The sequence below is a fragment of the Pieris napi genome, chromosome 14 (genome assembly GCF_905475465.1).
Source record: "Pieris napi chromosome 14, ilPieNapi1.2, whole genome shotgun sequence".
In the NCBI taxonomy this organism is placed as follows: domain Eukaryota; kingdom Metazoa; phylum Arthropoda; class Insecta; order Lepidoptera; family Pieridae; genus Pieris; species Pieris napi.
Window position 1 is genome coordinate 2,738,796 of NC_062247.1, and position 15,902 is coordinate 2,754,697.

At 32.4% G+C, this 15,902-nt stretch overlaps 1 protein-coding gene across 1 annotated transcript in view; it reads right to left on the bottom strand.

Annotated features, from left to right (window-relative positions):
• Positions 1-15,902, bottom strand: part of LOC125055860 (nephrin) — a 434,287-nt gene that overhangs the window by 367,530 nt on the left and 50,855 nt on the right. The window contains exon 2 of the mRNA XM_047658511.1: positions 2,225-2,366. Coding sequence (XP_047514467.1) covers positions 2,225-2,333 — 109 coding nt within the window. The 5' untranslated portion in view covers positions 2,334-2,366. The remainder of the gene's footprint in view (positions 1-2,224; positions 2,367-15,902) is intronic.

The following is a 15,902-nucleotide window of genomic DNA, read 5'->3' on the forward strand; positions in this document are numbered from 1 at the left end:
GTTAAGTTATACCGCCGCTCATGGACACTCAATACCAGGGACCTCAGGAGTGCGTTGCCGGCTTTTTAATAACCTTAACCCGTTACAAAAAACCAATACGTAATTTCAAGGACCATAATACAAAATCATATATTATGTTATGTGTAGCCATAAGTACTAGTGGATCCACGGTGTGAAATTGTACAAACTCGGTGTCATGAAGGTCGTGGGACACTTTTGCATAAAATACCCACTTAGAATAATCCCATCTAATATATCCGAAACGGCTTGACCGATTTTGATGAAATTTTTTGTGCTTATCCGGTATCTATGAGAATCGGCCAGCATCTATTTTTCATCCCCCTAAATGTTAGGAGTAGTCCACTCCTGAATTATTTTTTTATTTTTTAGACAAAATTTTTAATTTCTATTTTTTTATGATACAACATACAAAAATACATACAATCCTCAATTTTCACCCTTCTACGATCAACCCTAATTTTTTTATTATTGTAGACAGTTATTTTTATTGAACTAAAAAAAGGTTTTCTAGAAATAATGTACATGGCAAAACAACGTTTGCCGGGTCAACTAGTAATATAGAAATGTAAGAAACCAATCGAGCTGCTACAATTTGTAATTAAAATATAAGTTTTATTTTAATTAAAATGGTTTATATAGAACTCAGTTTTTTTAGACCTCGTGCGGCAACCAACATAACTGGTATAATAACAGAAGTACATTATATACAAATATTGTGTTTAAAAACTCATGGTTAAATAATAAGCCATACATTTTCGTAAAAGTCTACACTGAACGCCGTACAAAATCTGGACGAATATTTTTCTTTCAACTCAAAATTCCCCGGAAAGACATAAATTTGATAAATGAAAAGCAGCTGTCACGATGTACAAAGCATGGATTATAGAGTTATTATTCATAACCGCTTTGTTTTGGCCGTGTTGTCAAATATACAAACAGGCTTTTATGGAATCATATATTTTGTTTACGTTCAGCTAGCCTTTTAGTTTTTAACTATTCAGTCATATTAATTTGGTAATAGTAATTTAATTCAGTAATAGTTATTTAATTTTTTACTTTAAACATCAATTGAGGTAAGTTTTTAAATATTTTTGCTGTTGTACATTTAACCAAAAATCATTAATACTATTAATAGCCAAATATTAGATTTCATTTCTGAATATAGTAGGTAAACGAAAAGAAGAACGTCTTAATAAAGCAACTTCGACATCTTTTCGAGAGTAAATACACAAATCAAGCCTTTGTGTAATTGAAAAATATATATAAAAAGGATTCCAACGACTGCAGAATGTCTTTGAGGTCGATTTCAGATATAAATAATTGAAAATGGTATAAAATTTCCGCCTTAGATTGCATGTCCATTAAAGTCTCGTCTTTATGTTTGAACGTAACATATTTTACAAGTTAACTAACGTATGAACTCCTTGTGCACGAAATTTCTGGGTCCAGAACGTTTGGCTTATGCTAAAATATGCTAAATTTGCTTCTAAATAATCTGAGGCTTTGGAGTTTCGACGCTATTGCAGAATATGTGCATCTAAATATTCCTGACTTGAAACTTTTAAACGTATCTTGGTCATTAATAACAAAAATTTGTTCGTAAAGTGCAACAATCTGCCTTTTGCTTTACGTAATGAAATATAGTTGAGTTTTCTGATCGACAAACATGTGCATTTTATGAAAGCTTAAAGCTCAGATTATAAAAACGTTTAAACAAGATAACTAAACGTAGATAGAGTATAGAACTAGATGAGCTTCTAAAATAACAATAATAACTAAAGAGAGAAGGCATTAACGTGAAATACTTAAGTGCGAGCGAAACAGAGTATCAGTTTTTCTGTCTCTATTTGCGTATCGGGTTTTATTTGTTTACCACCGAGCCCTTGGTGGTAAACAAGTTTTCACCGCTTACTGATAAATCTGTGAAACCCAAGTCAAACCCATATTTTAAGACTTTATCCTTATATGGGTGGTGTATTTAAAGCGTCAGTCATGGTGAATTGTTGCATAATTGGCTGTAAAAGCTATAGTGAACGTAAAGAACCAAACATAACCTTTCATCGGTAAGTAGCTTATTTTGTCACGACTCAGTAACTTTGTTCAAGAATTATTCATTCGAATGTGTATTTTGGTCAATAATAAGCAATCTTCAATGAATTAAAACTGTAAATACGAAATTTGATAATGCCACTAAGTCACTTACCTAGTTTGTCCTGCAATACAGTCTTAGTGTCACAACGCACTAGACACAGCAAAAGAAACAGCCCAACGTCGCGGGCCATTTTTACACTGACAATCACGTGCACGCCCATGCGCGCATATGCCACGACCGGCGCATGACCTTACTGTGGACAAAATAAAAAAAATATTTTAAGTTATTTATATACACTGTGGTTTGTCAAAAATAAAAGTATTCACAAGGAATACAGTCGTAAAGTAAGGTGAAAATGTGAAACTAGAATTCACAAATTTAGTGCCACAAATATTATAAAACTTTGAGTGTTTTAATGGAATTTTAATTATCTTAAGTAGTATTGTAAAAAATATAATTAATATTTTTTTATCTTATTTATCATAAATACTGTATAGGCACAATCATATCTCCCAGTATTAAGACAATAAAAATACCATAATTAAAAAATATATTAATAATGGTAATATTATTATATAAAATAGCGTGATCTATTATTAAATGTTTAAAAGGTTTCGTAACTAAGCGGGCTAATATTTGATTAACTATTTTTCAATATTTCATCTATAATAATTATTAGCACCCTTCTTTTTATAGGCAAATTTTTTCAAGTTACAATCACATCACTTTTAATACATTTGTTTTCGTCTCAATATGATTTAATACATATTATGATAAGAACCTCATAAGCGTAAGATTTGCTCTCGTAGAGGCACGTAGCGCTACGAGCTTCTACGCGACTGAGTTTACTACGAGATGCTGAGAATTTAATACATCTTTCTGAGATAAACATATTAATATCTGACGACCTGCAATGTTTGAAAAAGTGAGACGCCAATAATCCTATCGTTGTCATCCTTATTGTTAGATGATGACTTCTGATTTTAAATTCTTCGTTGTAATATTATGATTTTTAGCGACCCAATGATATAGGAAACTGGTAGTAAATATTTGTGTGTACGCCAATACACCAATAATAGCTTTCGCCCTTCCAGTTTCCTTCCTTGTTGAGGTAATTCCTTGTGTTTGCATTAGAAAATAAGTTATAGTATGTATATTTACTGAAAACTGATTTTTTACTTGTCATGGTATTATGAATTTTCTTTGTTTAAAGTCCCGTAATTTTTTTATGTAACAGGAAGCAAATGCGCAGGAGGCTCACCATACGATACCGCTGCCTATTGACACTTTTAAGTATTGGTACGCTCTTTTATTGTAGGACGATAACCTCGAATTGGTTCGGAAATACTTCAGTAGGTAGCTTAGGTTCCACATAGTTGTGGTGTGCGGCATAAACTACCTTAAAAAGAAACGCTCAATTGTAGAACGGCGTCGAGGTGATACAGATAGTATTTCGTACCTCTCTGAACACTCGCCATACGTCATTTTCTGGCATATAAACATTTGAATCTATATTTCATTATTTTACCTATACCTTTTTCTAAATCATCACTCAAACATTGCATCCTAGCATCGAATCACCTTCGGTTAACATACAACCGTAACGAGGGAGGTGGAAATTTATATGACATACATGAAATTCTCCTAACCTCTTAATTTTTTACACTATCATAAAACATAGCTTTACAGAGAAACTCGTCCTTTCACAAGCATATTCTTTGTAGCAATTTTCAAAATAAACTCGTAAAAGCATTGTGCATCTCCCAGAGAATATTTACTCCTTTATTTATTATCCAGACCGTTGCCAAGTTGTATCTGGGGCTAAATTTCAAAAAGGAATTAACCTGGTCGCCGGCTGGGTATTGATATTTGAATTGCATTACAACACTTATTCCGACTATATTATATTATTATATGCATTTTTGGCCAGTGTTGGCCTAGTGGCTTCAGCGTGCTACTTTCATCCCTGGGGTCGTAGGTTCGATTCCCGGGTGTGCACCAATGGAGTTATTTCTATGTGTGCATTTAACATTCGCTCGAACGGTGAAGTAAAACATAGGAAAACCGGCTTGCGATAGATACAAAAAGTCGATGGCATGTGCCAGGCGCAGGAGGCTGATCACGTACTTGCCTATTATTGACAAATGATTATGAAACAGATACAGAAATCTGAGGCACAGACCTAAAACGGTTGATTTATTTATTTTATTTTATTATATATACATTAATTACATTAAGAAAAATATTGTGAAGTCTCCAGCATATCTAATATCCTACAATTGATGGCGCGTCCGTACTTGCCTATAAAGAAACATTATTAAATAAACTGTTATAAGGCCAAGAGCGACTTGTAGCTTTACTGGTATTCTTTAAACAATTATTTAACAATTTCAATTTAATATCTCGACTTGAGTGTCACGTTATATTTAGTAAGTAGTTTTATTTATACATTGAAGACATTAAATTAAATTTTCATTACCACCAATCACCAACCAATCCAAATAAATAATAAATAAACCAAAATAAACTTTAAAAAAAACTACCGATCTCAATCAAAGCAAATACATAATAATATAAATATTTATAGAAGACAAAAAAAATATTTTGTTAACTTAATAACCGAAGGTTTATTTATACGAATTAATCCACCTCACCAAATTTAACCTCATATTATGAGTTCAAAAATCGTCACCCTCATCCGCACTGTCGCACGACAGATTTTATTACAACCATGAATAAATTTCACTACTGGGACTCTGGCTAGCAACCACCTACGATATAATAACTGCAACAAATATCACGACAATTTACGACGGTATGAATAAATACTATTTACATCATTTTATTAAAGGTATAGAAAAAAAACTACTTGTGAGAAGACCTCGGCAAGATTTGTTAAAGAGTCAAGGCGAGAAAAATACCAAATCATTTTAGCCATACATATTTGAAAAATCCGAAGAATTCTATGGTTTTTTATATCAGCGGTGACAAATAAATATATTGTAATATATATGAACGGTATATCTTAATATATATAAATTACGCGTCACGTTCTTTATACGCTATGGACTCCTAAACTACTGAACCGATTTCAATCAAATTTGCACACCGTCTGTAATTTGATCTAACTTAAAAGATAGGATAGCTTACATCTCAATTTATACCCGCAATATTATTTTATTGCAATTATTTGTTTTTTATTTGATAGTCACAATTCTAACAGATGGCGCTGTGTTGAAAGTACCAACGTTTCACATAAGCTACAATATGGCATAACCACCAAAAAAGCATGGTGCTCCCCATGACTGGTGTTCTCCTACCGTTTCCCTGGAATAGTTTACTACTATATAATATAACAAAAACCTTAGCCACGGCTACGCTTGGCCGAGACTGCTAGTATAAATAAATAAATGTAACGGTGTCAATTGAACTACACTCGTAGAAGCTAAAACATTGGTTGGTCAGATGCTATATGTTTGCCTGTCTATCTATATATTCATTATTTATGAAAGGTTTAATAAAATGCGGTATAAAGTTATATATATCCAGAATTTACTGTTGGAAACAAACACTGTAATTCCCTAATTTCCAACATGTCGTAAACATAATTCCAGTTCTTTAAAAAAATCTTTATCTTTCTGAAAATCCTTTGTTCCCTTCTCATATTTTATATAATATAAACGTTGGTTTCATGTTTATTTCACTGTTTACGAGCGGGTAATGGTCGCGGTCCGATCACAGCAAGCTGTTACGAATTTTTAATGGTAATCGTAAATTTTGTCTTCAATGAACCTTTCCACGCCTCGTAAACTTGAGAATTACTTTTAAAATATGCATATTGAATAACTGGCTAGCCGTTACTTTTATGGAGCCACTCTGTACGTATACGTAAGACCACTAGAACATTGTGTTGCGGTGCCGCTGCGATGAAGTCTACGCGCTTATTGGTACTAGAAGAAAATCGACTCTAAAATTGTATACTGCCCTACTTATGTGCCGAAACATTACACCAAATCTCACTTCAGATAGTCGAGATCAATCGTTGAAGGTAGAAATGATGACAATACAATAAATAAAATAAAAAAAATCAGTGGTCAGTTAAGTTCGGTGGCGGTTGAGGGATGTCCAAATGTATTTAAAATGAAACTCTTTGTTTACAACTGGGTATCTAACTGGTTTTAATATATAAGAGCTTATAACTAACATAAAATTAGGGGTAATGGGGTTGCGACGCTGGATTAACAAAAAACTAACTTGACTTATTGAAGAGTTCACAAATCTAAATGACACTTATGTTATTGGACATTATCGGAAACGAGAATGTTAATTTGCAATTTATGAGTGGGGGAAAAACTCATTCAAAAGGCTCATTTTGGCTTCAAGTGTGTGATGATTGCTAACATTCGGTTAACGCTTCTATTTATAGACTAATATATATATATGTTACTTAAATAATATTAGGTTACATAACTGGCGCTACAACCTTTTCAGATCCATCCTCCCATTTATGTACCTGTATCAGGATCATATTTCGATCTAATAGGCAAGTAGGTGATCAGCCTCCTGCGCCTGACATACTCCGCCGACTTTTAGGGTCTAAGGCAAGGTTCGAGCGAATGTTAATGCGCACATTAAATTCTATAAAGAAAGTCCATTGGTCCACCGTGATCGAACCTACGACCTCAGGGATAGAGTTGCACGCTGAGGCCAAAACTGCTATATTACTTTATCTAATACAAATACAAAAATAATTGATCTTATCTGAATTCTATTTATGCGGATGTTAATAAATCGATCAGTTTTTTATATACCCTTGATCTCTGGGCCGATCGTCAGAATTCAGCTGAGTAATTATATAAATAAAAGATGATATCAATTAATCTTTTATAATATATAAAATTAACTAACCTATATAAACACTACAAATATTATAGACATTTGAGCTTAAGACACCCTCGGCTTACTAATTTATTAACTTCCCGGATTAAACAGCTTGCAAATTAAAGTTTAATTTATAGTATAAGATCCCGCTATACAACGACCTTCACCGAGATGCTTATTTAATGAAACTTATTTTATATTTAATTTAATATGTCAATAAATATAATCCATATGGGTTGCCTAGCAAATTTCAGTCCAGAGTATGTTTAATTAATATTAAAAAAAAAAAATTTTTTTTATAATTAGCATGTAGTAAATTTTTTGAACTTTTTTCAATCAATATTTTTAATCAGGGTAGTATTATATATGTATCACTATAACCTTCTTTTATACTAAAGATGTATATATACTTTAGTGTCACATAAAAAATATACACATAAATAATTAATTGATTAAAAACAACCTAACTTTTGCATATTCTATGGGCTTCATACTTTCGATTGGTATAGAATTTATCTAATAATCATACCGGTGAAATGTTTAAAAAAATATTTTTTTTTTTAATTAATTAAAAATACTCTGGACTGAAATTTGCTAGGCAACCCATATGGATTATATTTATTGACATATTAAATTATATATAAAATAAGTTTCATTAAATAAGCATCTCGGTGAAGGTCGTTGTATAGCGGGATCTTAGACCATTAGGATATTTGTTAGAGAACTACGTATATAGCCTAAACTAAATATTTTAATACTAGCCATCATTATTTATACAAAGGAGCAGTGTTGGCCTAGTAGCTTCAGCGTGCGACTCTCTTACCTGAGGTCGTAGGTTCGACCCCCGGCTGTGCACCAATGGACTTTATTTCTATGTGCTCATTTAATATTCGCTCAAACGGTGAAGGAAAACATCGTGAGGAAACCGACATGTCTTAGACCCAAAAAGTCGACGGCGTGTGTCAGGCACTGTAGGCTGATCGACTTGCCTATTAGGTTTAAAAATGATTATGAAACAGATTCAGAAATCTAAGGCCTTGGCCTTGCTACAACCTCTTTAGGTCTTGACCTAAAGAGGTTGTAGCACCACTGATTTTTTTATTTTATTTATACAAAGACGTTATATAAAGTCCAAATATCGAAAGACCCAACTAAATCAAAGGAATACTTTCAGTGTAAAATCCCTCAACAGACATTTAGAGATAAAACTAGAAACATCTGAAATCAACGATGCTTTATTCCGGATTCCATTGTAGTGTAAAAAACAGCTAAATCCTATGCGTTTCGCGTCATTTGTTTACTAACTCGGTGTCCGGCGCGGAATGGACACAGATCTGGTTAATTTAACACAAAAGCCTGCGCGTCCTACATTCGTTTGATACGAAATACGAGCGAATTCAAAGCGGACGCACTTTTGAATTCGCTTTGAAAACTGTATGAATACGTCTTTATTATAAAGGCTGGGGCACGTTTTTGAGGTGTAGATTAATATAATTAATATAAAAACTACTTGAATCACTTTTGAAGTTGAAATTGACTATGTATACTTAAATTTGTAAATTGATGGTGGATTAATAATTATAGATAAATATAGCCAGCTAATTTTACGTCAGGTTTGTTAATTACTGATTTGAAAGCAAATTCTATTTTAAGCTTTCTATTTATAAGACTTTTTCATAAAATTCTAATAATCAAAGAGTAAATCTAACGAGTTCAAACAACTTTTTGCGAATAATAAAAATTCCAAAAATATTCCTGAAATTTAAAACGTAAAAGCTGTTTGCTTTATACGTATTTAAGTATTTTTCAATTTTAATATAGTAATAACGAAAGTAAATTTTAATACGCACATACACATTTTTTTATATACAGGGTGGCCAAAAAGTCGTGGATCAAACGCAAATAGGGGATAGATGAGGTCATCAGCGGATTTTTTGCCGCTGTTCTACGGGAGGTCTCTAAGGTCAACCCCTGCAGAGTTATGATTTATTTTGGTTTTTATATGAAAATTTACTTTTTTTTACTAATTCTTCTTAAAATTCGAAAAAATCTACATCCTGTATCTTTTTCATAATATCCACTAGATTGGTACTGATGAGTTCTTGCGTTAGACATACTATTTATATTTGTTTATTGAGTGTATTGAAGATAATATTAAGTTATACGATATAATTTTTTTTCAAATCAAAACTTTTTGTTTAATTCGGACCCCACTGTGAAAAAAAATTACTCTACCGAAAAGTGACCCTGTATTACAAGTTTTGGCGCATTTAATATGGTATATGAAAAGGTATTACACATGGCCATGAGTCGCTCTAATATCTTTCTAGGACGAAAAAACAACAACGATTCGGACTTATGATAGATTATTTACCTATCTGTGACCAGTACTGTGTGAATCGGACTAGATTCAAAAGATTGGACAGATGGCTGGAGAGTTACGTAGGAATTTGATTAGACGGTGCAGATTAAGTATTATGGTCAGAGTCAGGAATTTTGAGCATATTTTACTGTAAAATATTTTGTTTCCTACAAACAACTATGCACCCTATTTGCGTTTGATCCACGACTTTTTGGCCACCCTGTATATTGCTTAAAATAATATTTCTCTTTACTAGGTCTGTTACTAGTCAGGTAGTCTGGTGTGGATTTCAAACACACCTGCAAGCTTCAGTGGTGCGAATAATAAACATTTCCTTTGAAACCAAGTCTTTATGTTTACAATAGTTCACGTATTTAATATGCCATTTTTACCGATGTATTCATTCTAGTGTCTTGGATTCGATGCCTGGCTAAACTGCATTATTAAAGAGATTATAAAAATACATCTTTCTAAGAACGTTTAACATATGAAAACTATAACCGTTAAATTAAACTTAGTCAGATACAATAGCGTGAAGGTGGTGATATAGTTATTTAACAAAGTTAAATTAAGCTTTGGTTAAGCTTAACTGGGATTTCGTTCGGGTCACGGGTTTATATCGGGATAAATGGTGACTCTAAATTATTATTAAGGAAGCTTACATTTTACAATATTGTTGGGAATAGTAAAATTTAGCTCAATTTGACTGCAGACGCATAAAGAAGCTTTATTTTTTAAGTATATGCCGTAGCTTTAAGCTCCATTAAAGGAAATAATAGATATTGTTAGACTATGGAACTTTCTTCCTACGACTGTTTTGAGATATACAAACGCTATTTAAGATAAGAGACAATGGTATTTTTTTAAGGAGCCTTCCAGCAAGTTCGGTGGTGACAAACTATCTAACTAGTTTAAAAAATCCGATTAATTACACAATTACCTACAAACTTCGGAACCCTTACAAATAGCGAAATAGATTACCACACAATATTTTCAATAGCAAATAATTTGGGATTGGCAAAAAAGGGGATTTAAAAATAGCTTCGCGGTTAGTATTTTTAGACAATGTTTCGAACTAAAGTAAAGGTATTTTTAAAGAGAGCACATTAAAAAGCCTAAAAATACCGCATACTTTTAAAATAAATTTAACTGAAACCCCAGGAATCACCAACGCCATATTGAACTATTAAAACTAAAAATAAAATAGTGTTATGATAAATAATAAAAATCAATGTCACATCCAGTAAAAAATCAAATTCGAACATCTGTGTTTTGCTTGGTTGATCAAGTTTATTATGTCTACCCACATTTTTGTTGCTGTTTTGTTTTGTTATTTTATATATGTACCTACATCTGTGCGCTCTAATTTCTAATTTTTAATCTTAGTTTTAAATACAGTTTCTCAGTAAGTGAAATATGTATGCAATTCTTATGAGAAATGAAGGTATTCTTAAACCCAAAATATTAACATGTAACACTAGCCTTTTAGGTCTTACGATTCTGAATTTTTCACTGAACATTTTTCGTTAACTGCCTGTACTTGACACGTCATCGATTTTTAGGGAATAAGCCGATTTTCTCAACATTAAAAAATATAGAATTCATGTTCCATATGAACATCGCATAAAAAATCGCATGCCACGCCACTCTTAGGTACCATCACTTATTCACTGAAAACATATCCAATCAAAAGCGATAAAAATTGTGGAAATATAAAGCGCGTATTGATGCGGACTTGCATTGACGGGAAATTCATCAAACCCTGTCAATAAATCATCTTTTGAAATGTCGGCGATAATCTAATAAAGTTTACTGCGGGTCCCTTACAAAAAACCCGGTTTATTACGCGTGTCGATTATTCCGCTTGGTTCTAACGTACTCGTATGAACGCTTTTGGTATCAAAATTATAAAATTAAATGTTTGTTTTACTAAAGAGTCATGGTTCTATCCCTTATTGGCGCCTGTTCTCTTGTTCTGTCTATGTGTAGTATGATTCAGCGGGTATTTATGTGTGTTGTGGTTTATGACATTTTCCTTTGAATAAATTTAATGTAGAGTAAAACTTGCTGAGTTTCTTGCCCGTTCTTCTCCGAAAAAGGCCTCCTGGTAGTTTTGCGAACGGATGGCGTAGTCTTGATCTTTCGCTAATTTGGCAAACGTTTTTGACATGCGCTAAGACGCATCTAAATTGAATAAACGTACTTTGATTTTGAAAAAAAAAATACTTATTATAATTGTTAGGACTCAGCCTTATTAACAAGATGAGGGCTACCACAGGCTACATACTGTGCGTTCAAAGATCTATGCTCATATAAGGTGACTATTATCTCTTTTAAAGTGAGTTGGTAAATATTAATCTAGCACTAGGGGGAGGATGTGTCTTTTTGCTATTGCGTATTTTTTATTTCCATAAACAAAGAGTTTCATAGAAATTTTAATAGGATAATCGTTGGTGCCATAGAGAAAAGAGCAAATAAAGGTAATATGACCTTGGCTCCGTCATTCAGTACACGTCCCTATTATTAGGCCTTTTCACACGCGACCTGCTTCTGCGAGCGACGGGAAAATTACGAATAGATTAGTCCCTAGTGTTATCCTACAAGTTTTTGTTATACGAAGAAATATATTGTATGTGGTTAGCTGGTGATTCACAGACCAAGACTTTTAGAGACCCGTTTTCTAGCCCCAGTTCAGTGTTTATACCGTTACAAGTGCCATTAGCACAAATTATGTGTAACCTAAGAAACTAGAAAAAAAGGGTGCGTGTACGCGTACGCGTGTAAAAGTTATACTTCTTTGGCATTATTAAAAATAGTTTTTGATTGCATGCAAATAATTAATTACAATTAAATAATCAAAGACTGGAAAAGGAGTCATTATAGTCAATAAAGTTCAGTTTACATTTGAAAAATTAAATCAACAAATTTTATTACCATTCTCTTACATTAAGTGTAACATAAATTATATTATTAATCGAATGTTGTTTTTAAATTATGTCCAATGCCGTAGCATCTTCCGTGGGCAACTTCATTCTGTTAATTTTGTGTCACGGTGCGCGCGCATCGTAAAATTTCACTCTCATCAATTTTTCATATCGCGCCTAAAGAAGTATAACTCCAAAAATTTAAATGTATATGCATACAAAATGATAGCCCTTTTTAATGTAACAAAATACTTTGTTTAATATGTTATTTCATATGCTTGTCTATGTTTTTTTCTACATATGATGTCAAGATTTAAAGGTTTCGTAACTCACAGTTAAATTACTTATTAAAGTATGTCTTAAACACAAAATAATTGAAAGAGTATACTCGTACGTAATAACAATACAATTTCGTTCTATTAATGACACAGATAATTATTTCACATAAAACCAACTCAGAGCATTTGTATTTCCTTTTAAAACGGCAAACGAAACTCTAATTCAGTCTGAACTAAATTAAAAAGAAACATTTAACGAAATAAAAGTTGGAACTAAACGAAACGTAGACTTGAAGAGAAACAATTAAGATTTAGTAAAGTTACGGACTTAGCTTAGTTCAGACCGAAAATCATTAAATTTCTTTTAATCAAATTATAATGGAGGAATTTAACTCTTTTCATGGTTTCCACATTTATAAAAATAAATCGTTTTTTTTAAAGTTATACATTAAATATTCCCTAATTTAATTCTTGTAAGTTTGTAGCTTCCAATTTGTATTGATTACTATTGCACATGAAAGTTAAAATACGATCCAATTCCGTTTCGTTATATATTTTAAGTTCCACAAACCAATTTATATATGTTTCCCTGTATATGGTAAACTAATCAATACATAATATGAGACACACCTAGTTTAAGAAATATTATATAAGAAGTGGCGCGGCAATACTTGGCCTTAGATTTTGGTGTCTGTTTTATGTTACTTTTTTTTTTCTAAAAGCTGTTTCTGGCACACACCGTTGATTTTTTGGGTCTAACGCATGCCAGCTTTTGTCATGATGTTTTCCTTTAACGTCCGAGCGAGTGTGAAATGAGTCCTTCGGTGAGCAACCAGGGTTCGAACCTACGACCTCATGTATGAGAGTAGCACGCTCAAGCCATTAGGCCAACATTTGTATTTTTAGCATTTCATACTATATCTTGTAATCTTGCTCCCAAAATATAAGATAATGGTATTCTCATACTTATTTAATTTTTTTATTAATTTACATAATTTATGGCTTAATGGAACAGCCCTTTGTCCCAAAATTACTTTACATAACAATGGAAATACATAGGCTCAAACTGTGTTTCCCGAGATAAACCTATGTACAATTACATTGCATCCTCTTGTTATACCAGATGTTGTTAAGGGACTATGGCCGAATACAACCTTATGGTAATACAACCTTATTATAAAGACATGTTATAGATAAGTCATCATAAAATAATTTACATAAAATGCACCTCCCAATTTCTCTTATATCGTAGAAATAGTATTTTTAGAGTCAAAAATATATTTAATATAATCAGATATGTTATATTTTAAGCGCGTCATCGGCAGATAAATAACACTATGACGTGTTTCGTCGGATTTAACTATTTGCTATATTATATAAACAATTTTTTATAATAGACGCTCTTCTGTTGAGTAACTCTAATTTTAGGGCCCATTTAGCTTAACTGAAAAAGGTTTTAATCATTGAGGATATTTTTAGTTGTGAAACTATATAATAATTCTGTTTGTTCCCAACTTCGATTTTGTTCCCTTTGGAGTAGAGACTCTTGTGCCGTGGGGTTCAAGTGCACAGGCGCTTATTAAAGATTTAAGTTGGCGCCTAGTAGATAGTACCGGTGACCCCAGAGCTGGTACTTTCCTGGCTCAACGAATAAGTATCGCAATACAACGAGGAAATTTTAGCGTTAGAGGTACACTGCCACAGGGACCAAACTTTTTAAATTTGTTTTGATTTTCATTTTAATTATTTATATTATTACTTTGTAGATAATTCTGTTAAAAGTCCAATATCCTAAACAATCTTAAACCACACAGCCCACGATTAGCATAGCCAACGCACAGCTGCCACAAAAACAAATATTGAAAATCAAACTTTAAATGGAATTTTGATTTGATTTCTTCGCAACGAATTATAATTTCAAATTACAAAGAAAAATCTGGTTCGGACCATCAAAGTTTTAACGTCTCCTTCGCGGTGTTTAAAATTATTTTTAATGTTTGCAACAACTCGAAACATTTTACATAAATATAGACTGTTCGACACTGTTGGATTCAAATTACGTTGTAGAGTTTTATTAGATATGAAATACGCGCGCCAGTGCACGTATTACGCATTATTAAATTATTGGAAATCATTGAAACGTATGTACAACATAAATAGCTTTTATTTGAGTACTATAATGGAGGTTACATTCAGTTTATGTAATTATTATTTGTCTCTTATCTTCTCTACTATTTTCCAATCTTTCCCAGATTCTTTTAATTCCCCCTAAGTTTCTGGTGACATTGATCATTTACTTTGAAATCTTAATTCTCTGTAACTTTATTATTGTGTCGTCGGTCGTCATGATTGAGTTTTAAAATAATAATAATAATTTGAATGCTGTAAAATAGTACATAAAATATGAAGTACTATAAACACTAATAATTAATCGGCAAGCCGGGTACAGCTTGTCCTTGGACATAGGCCTCCTCTATGAACTTTAACTCTTCTCAGCTTCACCTAGCCACATAGGGCCAGCTCCTATACTTATATCACCTTCCCATGTTTTTATTTGTCTTCCTCGTTTCTTTTGTCATAGCGTCGCATTTTTCGTCCATTTATCTATTTCTTCTCCCATAATGTGTCCTGTCCATTTCCATTTCAATCTTTTACTAAAGTAACAGAATTTCTAAACTTTGTAATGTCTTTTATTTCTTTTAGTTTTACACTATCTTTCAATTTGAGACTTAGAGTTCTAGAATAATATCCATTGAACATTTTTATTTTTTACTGTGATTCATTCATTATCTTGTAACATTAAACGTTTAATTATTTCACACAAACAATCAAACCTCGCCACGCTATATATTATATGGCACACACATAACACGACACTTTAGCACGCACGAGAGCACAACTACTTTGTTTTATTTATCTACTTATGATATAATATAAGATAAGAATAGTGAAACAAGCCTTTAAATTCTTTATCCAAATATCAAAATAGATGCAAACACTATCCCATACATCTTTTTGAACTTCTTACTAAGCTAAAACTCGGCGTATCGGCGAAACTAGCTCAGGCGGATTTTCACCCTTACATACTTGCAGCGAAAATTTCACCTGGATTCGAGAAAATCCCACACTCGAGTCTTTAAATCTATTGTTTTTCTCTTTACATAGACTGTTTTACATTTGCACTGAATAAGAAAACGCCATTTTATGGAAAATAATGTGTTTACATATATATGTATTACTTATATAGGTAGTTCATATGTTTACAAATCTGTTTTAATATTTGCTAATTTAGTTTATGTTTAGTTCGTGAGATCGGTTCGGATCGATTTTTTATACAAATATCA